This window comes from Mirounga angustirostris, unplaced genomic scaffold (genome assembly GCF_029215605.1).
Source record: "Mirounga angustirostris isolate CCGP_5_RB_7025 unplaced genomic scaffold, mMirAng1.0.hap1 SCAF_9, whole genome shotgun sequence".
NCBI classification, from domain to species: Eukaryota; Metazoa; Chordata; class Mammalia; order Carnivora; family Phocidae; genus Mirounga; species Mirounga angustirostris.
This window is the reverse complement of record NW_026991717.1, coordinates 31,807,963-31,822,517: the sequence shown is the minus strand read 5'-3', so window position 1 is coordinate 31,822,517 and position 14,555 is coordinate 31,807,963. Positions and strand designations below refer to the sequence as shown.

The 14,555-nt window shown below is 39.1% G+C and overlaps 1 protein-coding gene across 4 annotated transcripts in view; it reads right to left on the bottom strand.

Annotated features, from left to right (window-relative positions):
• Positions 1-14,555, bottom strand: part of SIN3A (SIN3 transcription regulator family member A) — a 70,445-nt gene that overhangs the window by 46,258 nt on the left and 9,632 nt on the right. For 3 of the 4 annotated variants that reach the window (XR_010404941.1, XM_045899663.3, XM_045899662.3), the window contains exon 2: positions 2,416-2,637. Coding sequence is in view for 3 of the 4 variants with exons in the window: in XM_045899663.3 (XP_045755619.1) it covers positions 2,416-2,604 (189 nt within the window). In the remaining variant the exon portion in view is untranslated. Of the gene's footprint in view, positions 1-2,415; positions 2,638-13,400; positions 14,050-14,555 lie in introns of those variants that run through there. The other variant, XM_064570129.1, reaches the window with a different exon arrangement.

The following is a 14,555-nucleotide window of genomic DNA, read 5'->3' as shown; positions in this document are numbered from 1 at the left end:
TGTTAGTGGTTTGGCCTCAAACAATTATTTTCTATTCTTTCTCTCATCCTCTTACAAGCTTAGAGTGAAATAAAGCACAAGCTCCTTTCCTTCCATTTCTATTGCGAAAAATGCTACACAAAATTTCCAAAACTTTTTTTATTTTCCTGTTTCAGAACTGTTAATCACCACAGAAGACAACTAAGGAAGGACAATATCCTTGATTTGCACGTCTCCAAAATAAGAAGACTAAACAACATGAGACTTAATCTAAACAATGGAAATTGTATACTACAATGTAAGAGAGGATTAATTTTTTTTTTTGAAGTCCCCACAAATTTAAAAGATTCCCCTGGACAGAGGGGAGGGTGGGAAATAGACAACTACTTACAAATCCCCACAAACAATAGTTACACATTAGGAGTAAAAAGAAACTATTTGGACAATTCTGAAAGCTCTACTATCTCTAGCAAGAAGGGTTATTATTCTGAGCTTCTATATTCCAACATACATGTTTTGAACAGTTTTTTAAAAGGCTTAATTGGAGCTTATAAATACTTGAGATGACTAGTTTTATATGAGCACATTATAGTTTCTAATATACGAATAGATGCAACTATCCCAAGTATGGGAAACAGTCATCAATCTGTTCAGATAAAAGTAATCACCCAAGAAAAACAAGCAGCCTTTCTTTCTTCTAAGATCTAACTTAAAGATTCGATTTGCAACAGTCCTCTGACTGTGGCCCTCAGTCCCATAGGAGGGCATGGTACTACTGCAAGGGGGACTCCTGAGAAAGAATGACACCTAAGGAATCACCATCTCCTACTTCACCTGGATTCCCCTCTTCCTTGTTTTCTTATAATAAATTCTGAGAAATTTATGGAGTTATGGAATTGCTAGGTCAAAAAGTAAAGAATCTGCCACAACTGTCAAATTGCTTTCAAGAAAGGTTACACTAATTTATGTTCCCAGTAGCAGTCATAACTTTTTAAAAGTCACTAACATGTTAGGTTGAAGAAGGCCTCTCCAGACCAGTTACATAAATTATGATTCAGACTGACCTAGAATGGAGTATTATAAATGCAGTGATTGCTTAAAAACTACTTAGATCTATACATACGTATTTAAGTGGAAAGTTGTCCAGTATATATTAAGTAAAAAGAGCAAATAGCAGAACAGTGTATACTGTATCATTCAAATTACATAAAAAGAGAAGTGTATCTAGATAGGTAGGCAGGTGACTATAGATACCCAAGAAATCACGAATAGCTTAAAGTCTGAAGGGTCAGAGAAAGAAGTCATCTTGGATCATTTTTCAAAAAAAAACCAAACCATGGTGATATTTACTTTCATAATTAAAAAAGGCAAAAAACAAATTTCTTCCATTTCTACAAAACAGAGTAAAGAGATAAGAGATGAAAGATCAGCACTGGTCAGGGCATGGAATGATAGGAATATACAATGCTGGTGGAAATATAAATTGGTACAATTCTGAAAAACAATTTGACGTTACCTGCTAAAGGAGAAGTCGCGCACACCCTATGACCCAGCAATCCCTCTCCTAGATACCCGAAAAACTCTTCTTCATGTGCCCTCAAACCTGCTGAGCGGGCTGCAAGAAGATAAGGAGTTTGCACCACAATGTAAACCAACTGCTTCACTAATCAGCACACTATTTAATTCAGCTGCCTTTGTTTCCCCATGGCAACACTTTTTTTTTTTTGATTAAAAAAAAGTAGCACATTGATTTAAATTCTGGTGCAAGCTTATCTTGTCATGGATTGCCACTGTGAGCCCCACTGCACCAGGAGAAAGTCACACAGCACCTTTACCAGTAAAAATCTGGTAACAGCCTGAGAGAGAGTACAGCAAAAGAAAAATGGATAAGTAGATGGGATATATTCATATAATTCATAAAAGAGTGAAAATGACTCAATTATTTACACACAAAAATAGGGTAAGTCTCGGGAACCGCACCGAGTGAAAAAAAGTGAGTTAAAGAAAAAAATATAAGGGTGCCTGATGGCTCAGTGGGTAGAGCATGTTACTCTTATCTCAAGCTTATAAGTTTAAGCCCCAAGTTGGGTGTGAAGATTACTTAAAAATAAAATCTTTAAGGGGCTCCTTGGTGGCTCAGGCAGTGGAACGTGCAACTCTTGATCTCGGGGTTGTGAGTCTGAGTCCCACACTGGGTGTAGAGATTACTTAAAAACATTTAAAAAATAGAATAATTTAAAAATAATAAAAAATTAAAAACCTGTGTGGTGAGTACCCAAATATACATTGTTTCTGTTATTTGTTATATCTTACTTACAGATACCCCATAAATATAATTTTGTATCTAACTGGATGCTTAATACAATTTTTTTTTCATTGGACATAATCACCAATGCCCCTCCCTTACACTGAGTCCCTTGCTGGGTTCCAGCTTACCTGATAGCTGGGTGTCACGGAGTACTGAATTCCCGTGGCTGACTGCATGGTCTCGGACACTGTTTCATACACAGGAGGGGCAGGGGCAAGCACCCGGTGCTGGTGAGGAAAAGCCTCTGTGCTACCAGGGATCCGACGCTGCTGGGCCGCATACACCGGTGACTCCTGGTCATCCAAACGTCGCTTCATTCTGCACTCATGCTCAGGGATGCACCACAAAACCTGCAGAAACCAAAAGCATCGATATGCAAACCAGTTCACACTCCAATGTGATGTGTACAACTTAGGACCAGTCACCCAAATTTACTATAAGCTCAACTCCCAAAACCAACTATTTACTTCATCCTGAAGATGATCACTGGCTAGTTTAAGTGCATGCTTGCACACACAGGCCCCACAGTGGACAGTGTATCATAACTCAAAAGACATAAGTTTAAATAATAACATAGTCTGAATTAACCTGGGACTACAGAGTTGAAAAATAACCTCCAATTTAAAAACATGAAAATACACCTTTCCCTTCTTTACTCTCGAGTTTTCTTCTCAAATGCCATCATTCCTAACATCAATGACACATTCACATGCTACAAAAACATTCAAGTGCTTCTAACTCCTCTCAAAACCTAGTACTATAATTGTGGTCTAATTTTTTTTTTTTTTAAGATTTTATTTATTTATTTGACAGAGAGAGACACAGCGAGAGAGGGAATACAAGCAGGGGGAGTGGGAGAGGGAGAAGCAGGCTTCCCGCTGAGCAGGGAGCCCGATGCGGGGCTCGATCCCAGGACCTGGAATCATGACCTGAGCCGAAGGCAGACGCCCAACGACTGAGCCACCCAGGCGCCCCAATTGTGGTCTAATTTTTAAAATATCAATTGTTTCAACAATTAAATGCTATCATGAAAGAGCAGTAGGCCTGGAGTAAGAGGACGATGGTTCTAGACTTGCCAACTTAAGGAGCTATGTACATTTCAACAACTTCCTCATTCCGTGTGAGTTTGTTTTTCCAACTATAAAATGACATGATTGGGGGCGCCTGGGTGGCTCAGTCGTTAAGTGTCTGCCTTCAGCTCAGGTCATGATCCCAGGGTCCTGGGATGGAGCCCCGCATCAGGCTCCCTGCTCAGAGGGAAGCCTGCTTCTCCCTCTTCCACTCCCCCTGTTTGTGTTCCCTCTCTCGCTTGTCTCTGTCAAATAAATAAAATCTTAAAAAAAAAAAAAAAAAGACTAAAATGACATGGTTGGAAAAGATCATTTCTAGGTTATTTCTGATTCTAACATTCCTTAACACTAAGAAGATTCCAGAATCCCTTATTAATAATATTCCTCTGTAGAGGGGCACTTTCTTTCCTGCAGGACATAAAAAGTCTAGTAATATTCTGGCTAGGAATCCAGTCTGGTCTTTTCAGGGCTTTTCCAACATCCAAAGCTTCTTCAAGGTCCCTACCTTTACAACTTTATCTGCATTCCCCACAGTCCTACCACGTCACACACTCAAATACTGACCATGCAGAGGGAAAAAATAAAGAGTTAATATAATATTTAGTATATAATGAATCCCAAGCACCATTCTACACAATTTATAAATATTATTATAATCCCCACAACAACCCTAGAAGGTGCTGTTACTCTTTATTTTATAAATGAGGAAACTGAAATATAAGGATTAAGTAAACTGCCCAAGGCTGCACAGCTAATAGGCAAAGCTGGAATATCAATCCACCAAATCTACCTCCAGAGCCTAAATTCCTAACCACCTCAGTATCTCCTACCTCTCACAGAATAAGAAATAAAGGGAGAAGAGTCCCTTTACTTATTTAAGACACACATGCACTGAGCAACTTCAGCTTTCTTTAACCTCTCCCACACTTAGCTCATTCATCCTTTCACCCTCAACCCAACAAAGTGGGAAGGCTTTGGCAGCATTCACTCTTTCAATTAGCAAATATTCAGGGAGCAGATAAGAAGGTGGTAGGTGTCCTATAAAAGCTTAAAAACTACTTGGGAAGGCCATATACAGCCTCACTAGTAATCAAAGAAATATAAAGTAAAATGATACTTACCCCCAAAGCAACAGGCAAAAATTAAAAGAAAATGATGATATCGAGTGTGGGTGAGGGTATAGGGAAATACTACTGGCAGAAGTTTTAATTGGCATGGACTATGTGGTTGGCAACTTGTGGTATTCATTAAATTTTTAAATTTAAAATGGTCATACCCTTCTACCTAGCAATTCACTTGCAGGTGTCTATCCTATACATCTGCCAAGTATATTTACTGCAGCAAAGTAAGAAAAATCCAAATGTCTATCAATAACTGAACTTGATACATCCATATTGGGAAAACTACGTAGCAATTAGAAAGATTGGGGTTCCTATATAAAGAAAGTCCTCCAAAACATACTATTAAAAGAACAAGCTACAGAATATATACAGTGTGATTTTAACACCCACACACAATGTATTCTTAAGGTTTGTGCATCTCATTGTAAATTTTGCATCAGAAGGAAAAAGCTATAAACAAATACTGAACTCTAGATAAGGATAGCATGCTCAAGTACTTAGGTGAAAGTGTACTAATGTTTGAAATTTACTTTGAAACACATCGAGAAAATAGTTTGGATTAATAGATGGAGGAATGCATATATGACAAAGCAAGTACTATAAAAATGGTAATATAAAATCTAGTGTGTATATGGGTATTCAACTATAAAATTCTATCAACTTTGCTGTGTATTTGAAATTGTTCTTAATAAAATGTTGGGAGGAAAGGCTAACAAAACAAATCAGTTCATGAGTGGTACAATACTATAATAAGTACTAAAATTTGGTAAGGAGTAGAAATGTGTGTACTGGAAAAAACTCTACAGAGAAGGTAAATGTTTGGTTTTATCTTGAAAATTAGGAATGAGGGCATAGGGGGTACACAGGATGAGATTGAAATATTACAGTAACTTTGGACTTACAGGTGATAACGAGCCATTTACAGTCTTTGCCAATTCATTTACTCCACAAATAATTCCCAAGAATCTACACATGCCAGACCCTGTGCTTTATGTGGGGGACCAGCACTGAATAGGACAGATTTCCTGCCCCACAACGAATCTTCCAAACATGACTGCTATAAGTCAATGTGCTCCTCCCAAGAGTCTTGTCAGATGGGCACACCCAGAACACTATTTAGAGGGAAAGTGATACTCAAAAGAAATTAAGTGACCTGTTCAAGGTCACATGGCAAGGAGCTAGACTCTTTCTCCTTGGAATGCATGACCAATCTGGAGTAGAAATACTGGACAGACCATAGTATCCTGCTTGCAGAGAGGCACAGTGAAATTCCAGACTATGAAGTATTCGAATGCCAAATAATGGAGCCACAAGAGTCAGACACAGAGCTACTTTCAAGCCCTGCTTCAGCTGACATGATTTTCATCTGCTACTATGGTCTCCAACTGTTTCAGATTTGGAGCTTACCCTGTTACCAGAACTCTAGTCTATGAAGATAGAATTTCAACAAGGAAAAAAGCACTTTGAAGGACAGAAACTAGTGAAGAAGGACTAATGTGAACAAACAATGGCAGCAGAACATTAAAAAGTCACCTGGCCATGTGTTATAATAAAAAGTGGGGATAGCTCCAAATCATCATGCGAAGAAATCATAATTCCCAAATAAAGCAAGCAGAGCAGGATAATTCTGATATTGCAGGGCAGTCTTCTGGAATAGGGTAGAACAACTGACAAGTCACTGTGTCACATTTCAGACAAATTTTAGAAGGGCTGAAGTAAAAGCTAACCCTTTCAGAACGATAAATATAAAAGCCAATTTTCTAGTTCTACAACCCAAAATGTCTTTCATTAGAGTGAAAAGTTGGCCTCTTAGAAATTCAGACAGTTCTTCATGCTTATTAAAATCCAAATGGAAAATCCAACTTTAAAAAATCTATCTTTTCATTTAGATCATATTTTACAAATCAGGGGCACCTGGGTGGCTCAGCAGTTAAGCATCCAACTCTTGATCTCAGTTCAGGTCCTGATCTCAGGGTTGTGAGATCGAGCCCTGCTTTATTTATTTATAAAAATCAATAATAAATAACAAACAAATTCATAAATTGGCTTAAATACAGGTAACAGAATTAATTTAAGTCAAGATAAGCTCAAAGTAAGAGAGTGCATGGAACAAACTAAACTGCTCTATCTGGAGGCTTTTAAGTATACAACTTTCTTTTGGATATGCACTTAATTTATGGTTGACCCTTTATAGTGCCTCTTAATTTTGTACTGTTACCCTGAATTAGCCACATTTTTAAATTCCTTTATTTATGTAATTAAAAAAATCCTCTGAAATTATTCTCTTATAGGCAGTCAGCATCACATAAAATCATATTAAAATGTGCCCTGGTCAGTTTACATCAATAAATATTGTGGAAAAATGGAAAGTTTCTCTTAAAAGCAAATAGATTTTTATCAAAGCATATAGTGAAATGTAATTAGGTACTTCAATCCAGTGCAATTGCCCACCATAGTCAACCTCAAAACCTGTCCAAAAATCCACTTTTGGAGGGGCACCTGGATGGCACAGTCAGTTAAGCATCCAATTCTTGGTTTTAGCTCAGGTCCTGATCTCAGGGTTATGAGATTAAGCCCTGCGTGGGTTCCAAGCTCAGCACAGAGTCTGCTTAAGACTCTCTCTCCCTCTCCCTCTGCCCCTCCCCCTGTGTGCATACACTCTCTCTCAAATAAATAAAAATGAATCTTAAAAAAAAAAATCCACTTCTGGATTTAGATCTGCTAGAAAAGGAAAAGTATCCCAGAATAAATGAAAAAGGCAATCTATTTAGATTTTCCATTTTACAGAGACTAATAGCTCAACAAAATTAACAACCCATTCTTCTTAAAACACAAGATCTAATACCCAAGCCTCCCTGAATCAGTTTTATAGTCAGTCTTCTAATGAGGAGGGCCTCAACCAGAATAGTTTGCCACCCTCCCGGGCACATTTGTCAATGTCAGAAGCCATTTTCTGGTTGCCACAGTTAGGGGACAGGAGTGCAACTGGCATCTCATGAATTCCCAAACATCCTAAAATGCACAGGATAACCCCCCACAACAAAGAATTACTTGGCCAAAATATAATAGTGCCAGGTTGAGAAACCTGGATCTAATATAATGCTAACCCCATCTGGTACATACCTTTTGTGAGCTTTGGTGGGATTATGTCATACTGTGGTATGACAACAATTTTTAGCAAGGTAGCTCAGAACAGTCATCTTGGTTCAAAATATCTCTCATGTGATTTACCTTGAACTCTTGGTGTATCAGAAAAACTTATCATTTACCATTTGGGTGAAAAACAACTTTATCAGAAACTTTAAGAACTTAAATAGAAGGAGCGCCTAGGGGCACCCAGGTGGCTCAGTTGGTTGGGCGTTGGATTTTCACTCAGGTCGTGATCACCTGGTGGTGGGATCAAGCCTCGCTTTGGGCTCCCCACCCGTGGAGTCTGCTTAGGTATCTCTCCCTCTGCCCCTTCTGCCTAATCCCTTCCCCCACTCCCACAAGCACCTGTGCACACACACTCTAAGTTAAATAAATAAATCTTAAGGAAAAAAAAGGGCGCCTGGGTGGCTCAGTCAGTTAAGTATCTGACTCTTGATTTCAACTGGGGTTCTGAAGGGTTGTGGGATCAAGTCCCGGGTTGGGCTCCACACTCAGCAGGGAGTCTGCGTGAGATTCTCTCTCTCCCTCTCCAAAATAAAAATAAATTTTCTAAAAAAGAATTTGAATAGCAAATCCTAATTTTTATTTCCTATTTTCCTGCTTTTGAAGATATAAATACCCAAAATAGGCAATATCCTTTAAAATGCAACTGAGTAGTCACCAACTATCACAACATGAAGTTGAAACATAGCATTTGGTAAATTTTGATTTCAGATACATCTCTAGTAAAGTTCTAGCTTATCATCACTTTGGGATTTTTTTTCCTTTTTTTGCATCACCACACACAGTACTTTGAGAACTTAATTCTTAATTTTATTGGCAAGGACAATCATCTTCTTTGCTCCATAACTGCAAGCACTCTCAGTTTTAGGCTAATAAACACCAATTAGAACAATCGATCCAATGTTGTTTTTTCATTTCTATGTCCTGTTTCCTTCCAATCACCTCTGTACACCTGCCTTTAGCAAATGTCCACTCACAAGTCAGTTTTGGTGCATAAACATCCTAGAAGATGAAAGGATACAATCGTATACCCTTTTAGCAAATTGAAATGGTTTTAATTCATGGTGAAATACTTCATTCTGAAGTCCTTCCTGCTGAATGACTACCTGGATGAGGATATCATTATTTCTTACCCGCCCCCCAAAAATACATGGTGCACGTGTTAAGTTCTTCATTCTGAGAAAATTCATCATATTGTCATCTAAAGACTACACAGCCTGTGAACTGGCTCACAGTCAATTTTACCATCATCACCCCCGTCTAGCCTGCTTCTGTCTGCTGGACTGCATTTGTCTGCTAGCTCCTCTGCTGTGAGGGGTCTTCCTCTGTTCGTTTTCTTCCTTTTGCCATTACAGGAAGCAAAAAAAAAAAATCAAGGATTACCAAATATGTTTCCTGAAAGCTTAAAAAGGTTGTAAAAATAGTATAAAAAATGGTCATATAACTTTCACTCAGATTCCCCAGATGCTAATGTCTTATTGATTGTTTAAGATGGTATCTCCCAACTTGTACACTGTCTTGGAAGATGCTGTAATGCTTCGGGCAAAGCAGTAAAAAAACTGAAGTGTAACAATGATGATTTATTTTACCACTGCATTATCCTTCTAGGCAATGCCATCATTCTTCCCTTATTATTTTAGTTTTTTTTTAGCATAATAGGGAATAACTGATGAGCAATGATGAAATAATTCCTAGGATGATGAAATACCAAAATGTTTCAAGCTATAGGAAAACTAAGATCACTAAGATCCCAGAATATAGTTCAGATGTATAAATGGTAATAGCTAAAATGAGTTTATCTCATTAAAAAGAAAATAAGTAAATTCTCTCTTTGTTCCTTTTTTTTGGGGTGGGGGAGAGAGCAAGAGAGTGCGGGGAGGGGGGGAGCTACTTAAAAGACTGAGCCACCCAGGTGGCCCTCTTTGTTCTTTTAAAGACCTACAATAAAGAATAAAGTCATGAAATATAAATCTTTACAGGTAGTTAGTACTGCTCAAAAAGAAACTCAAAAACTAAAATTGGGTCCTAATGATACTGATTCTGTGGCAGAAAATGAACAGGAAACTTTAGTTCAATTCAAAAGGTATTAAAAATTGTATCAATGTTAACTTTTTGATCTAGATCACTGTACTACAGTTTTGTAAAACACATTTGGGAAATCTAGGTGAAGGTTATACAACAATTCTTTACAGTATTTTTGCGACTTCTTTTGAAGTCTAAAATTATTTCAAAGTGAAAAGTTAAAAAAAATTTAAGTATTAATAGTATGAGAATAGGAAAGAAGGAAATCATTCTGTAGTCCTATTCTAAAGGATATGAACATTTAGTTTATGTGACAAGGTTTCTTTTTTTTAAGATTTTATTTATTTATTTAAGAGAGAGTGAGCGAGAAAGAGCACGAGCAGGGGGGAGGTGGAGAGGCAGAGGGAGAAGCAGACTCCCCACTGAGCAGGAAGCCCGACACAGGGCCCCAGGATTATCACCTGAGCTGAAGGCAGATGCCCAACCGACTGAGCCACCCAGGCGCCCCGTAACAAGGTTTCTCTAAATTAACTGAGAATGGTATAAAACAGACTGAGCATAAATAACAGAAGATAAGCTAGCTACAGCTATCAAGAAAGCATTGTAAATAGGACTTGAGGGGTGCCTAGGTGGCTCAGTCAGTTAAGCCTCCAACTCTTAATTTTGGCTCAGGTCATGATCGCAGGGCCGTGAGATTAAGCCCCCCTTTGGGCTCCGTGCTCAGTGTGGAGCCTGCTTACAATTCTCTCTCTTGCCCTCTCTCTCTGTCCCTCCCTGCCTCGCACTCTCTTCCTCTCTCTCAAAAAAGAATAGGACTTGAGACAGTTAACGGGATAGGTAGATGTGTCACTTAACCTCATCCTGTCTTTATCCTATTAGCTATATGTCTGCCCCCACACAGGCCTGGGCATGTACACCTTTAACCAGCTTTGTATCCACCACTGTGCACAGCATACAGTCTTGTCTATGGTAGAATTCAAATCATTCACTCACTCATGCACGCACCCTCTAATATATATTGAGCACATACTATGTGCCAGGCATTCTTCTAGGAGCTGGGGATATAGCAGCAAACCAAACAAAAATTTCCTCCTTCATGAAGTTTACATGAAGAGGGAGAAAAAGACAGTACACAAAGTGTTCAGAACACTAGACAGTGACAAGTGCTAAGAAGAAAAAGAAGGGTTTTTGAAATTTTAGATACAAGTGACCAAAGAATACCTCACTGATAAGGTAACTTTTGGGTAAAATAGTAGAGAGCTAACCATGTGGAAATCAGTGAGGAAGCATTACAAGCAGAAGGAACAGGAAATGCAAAGACCCTGATGCATATATGTGCTTAATATTTTCCAAGAACAGCAAAAAGGCTGTATAACTGGAACAGAATGGAGGAAAGACAGACTGGTAGAAAATGAAATCAGAGAAGTAATGGGGTTGGGGTTAGTAGGTAGAGAGCATATTGTGTTTCTTCTCAGAGGTCATAATAAGGACCCAAGCTTAATAATCAGACTGAAATGGGAAGCCACTGGTGGGTTTTAAGCAGAAAAGTGACATGATCTGAGTTAAGTTTTAAGACTCACCTGGCTGCTGTGCTAAGAACAGCCTAAAGAGATGCTGAATAACAAAGCAGAGGGAACAGTTAAGGTAACTGATAATCCAAGCTAGAGATGTACTTGTGATCACTGCTATAGTTGGGAGTAGGGTGGTGGTGGTGGTATTAAGTGATCAAATTCCGGGTAATATTTTGAATATAGAGCAAATAGGATTTGCTGAAGATCAAATATAAAAAAGACAGAAAAAGGGCGCCTGGGTGGCTCAGTTGGTTAAGCGACTGCCTTCGGCTCAGGTCATGATCCTGGAGTTCCTGGATCAGTCCCGCATCGGGCTCCCTGCTCGGCGGGGAGTCTGCTTCTCCCTCTCCCGCTCCTCCCTCTTGTGCTCTCTCTCTCTCACTCTCTCTCTCAAATAAATAAATAAAATCTTTAAAAAAAAAAAAAGAAAAAAAGAAGTCAAATGCCTAATAAATATCCAAGAGAAAATATGAAGTGGGCCACGGGTTATGTTTGTCTATAGTACAGGGGAGAGGCCCCCGGTTAGAGAAATTTGGAAGTTATCAGCAGTTTGGATTTTAGAAAGGTGATAGAGTATACAAGGTAACTCTCCTTAATTAAGCACATTCACATTTCTGCATCAAGTGAGACAGCCTAGACCAGGCTGGTGGCCCTTAATTAGTTGTGGAACCAAACTTACCAAAAAACAAACAAACAAAAATTCTTGTGTTTTAGAGCTGCAGATTAGGGACTATAGACCTGTATATCCTTCATTAACCCAGAAATCAGCAAAGATATCATATCAGCAGGACTGAGGAAGCACCCGCAGCCATGATTCTCTAAGTACAAATAAAATGCAGACACACAAGACAGAAAGATGGTAAGTAGTACAAAAGCAAGAGAAGGGGGCGCCTGGGTGGCTCAGTTGGTTAAGCGACTGCCTTCGGCTCAGGTCATGATCCTGGAGTTCCTGGATCAGTCCCGCATCGGGCTCCCTGCTTGGCAGGGAGTCTGCTTCTCCCTCTGGCCCTCCCCCCTCTCATGTGCTCTCTCTCATTCTCTCTCTCTCTCTCAAATAAATAAATAAATAAATCTTTAAAAAAAAAAAAAAAAAGCAAGAGAAGGGAAGGTCAAAAAAGAGATGTATGCCTTCGAAACTGCTACTAATAAATGCCTAACTTTGAAGCTAATTGCAACCAAACAGATGTAGCCTCTAGTTAACAAACTTTAAATTGCAATTTGAGTTCAGTTTGTATACTTTTTATCACCTATTATGTGCCAATATTATCCTAGGCACTGAGGCTATCACAAAAGTTAAGTCCCAGTCTAGATGGACTAAGTCATTGGTGCAGCTCTTGCTGAAGAAAACCAGTTGCCCCACAAACGCACAGGGACAAAAACCTCTATACGTTTGATTATATATGAGAACAAATCTCACTAGGCATGTCTTTTGAAGAAAGAGACCCAAAAAGAAAGTTACATAATTAAAGGAAGCCAAGGTTTTTCGGTATTTTTAATATGTTGTTAAAAGACAATTAAGACAGATAATTGTCTAAATACAATTAGAATTTATATTTAGGGGCACCTGGGTGGCTCAGTTGGTTACACATCCGACTCTTGATTCTGGCTCAGGTCATGATCTCAGGGTCATGGGATCAAGCCCCACACTGGGCTCTGTGCTAAGCAGAGTCTGCTTGTCCCTCTCCCTCTGCTCCTCCCCTCCCCGCCCCTTGCCCTCTCTCTCTCAAATAAATAAAATCTTAAAAAAAAAAAAAAAAAGTGGCAGGGGGTGCCTGGATGGTTCAGTCGGTTAAACATCCAACTCTTGATCTCAGCTCAGGTCTTGATCTCTGGGTCATGAGTTCAGGCCCCACGTTGGAGGAAGCCTACTTTAAAAAAAAAAAAGTGGCACAAAACCAAAATTCTTTGAAATATTTGTAAAGAATATAATGCAATAATGGCAAAATACAGACTACCCTGCTGGGTATGCTGCTGGATAACCTTAACCTTAACAAAAGAGTATCCGGAATTATTTACTTAAGCTGTAACCAGAAAAAGATAAAAGTCCCAAGATATTACTTCTTCTACTCACTTACTGAAGTAGAAATAGGAAGACATGTGAAGGAAAGGAAGTATTAGTAAACAATAGTTGGCCATATTAATATATCTTGAGCTTGACAGGGTAACAGTGACATACGTGCCAAGTCCATTATTTCTTCACTATGATTCTTAAACACCTTCCAAAGCAGTAGAAGCAATCAGGTCTGTAAACTGAAGAGAACAGGATTCACAAACTCTGGAAGAGACTACAATTCATGTGCGAATTTCAACATAATGCCATTCCTTCTAACACCCCAAAGCACTCTCTGGGGGTACTTTCAGATGTCTAAGGTCATTCATTTAACAATCTGCTTCAACTGGATCTATGATTTCAGGCTTCACCCTCCTGTTGCTCATTCAGTGTCCTCTCCTCCTCCACCCAAGGTAGGCTCTCCCTCCTCTGAATTCCTTTCAGCTCTCTGTAATTCACTCTTACAGCACTCAATCTCCACTCATGTGTAGTAAAATCATCATGTGAATATTTGCCTTTCCTTGTAAGAATGTAAACTTTTCCGGGACAAAGACTCTTCCTGTGTCAGCCCAGGGCTACTTAAGAAGGTGGTCAAGAAATGGGTGTTGACTCAATTCCCCTTTAGAATCTGAGTCCCAATTTTTTCCCTCAAAGCTGCTTTCAAAAGCACACTGCTAGGTCCTCAAAAAATTAAACACAGATTTACTATTTGATCCAGCGATTCCACCTCTGGGTATATACCCAAAAGGATTCAAAGCAGGTACTTGAAGAGATATTTATATATCCATGTTCTTTATGGCGTTATTCACAATAGCCAAGAGGTGGAAACAACCCAAATGTCTACTGATACATGAATCAACAAAAGGTGATATATACATATAATGCAATATTAATTACCATTAAAAAGGAAGGTAATTCTGGGGCGTCTGGGTGGCTCAGTTGGTTAAGCAACTGCCTTCGGCTCAGGTCATGATCCCGGAGTCCCTGGATCGAGTCCCACATCGGGCTCCCTGCTTGACAGGGAGTCTGCTTCTCCCTCTGACCCTCCCCCCTCTCATGTGCTTTCTCTCTCATTCTCTCTCTCAAATAAATAAATAAAATCTTTAAAAAAAAAAAAAGGAAGATAATTCTGATATGTGCTACGACATGGATGAACCCTGAGAACCCTAAGTGAAATAAGCCAGACACAAAAGGGCAAATACTGTATGATTCCACTTATATAAGATACCTAGAGTAGTCAAACTCACACAGACATAAAGTAGAATGGTTGTTGCTAGGGGC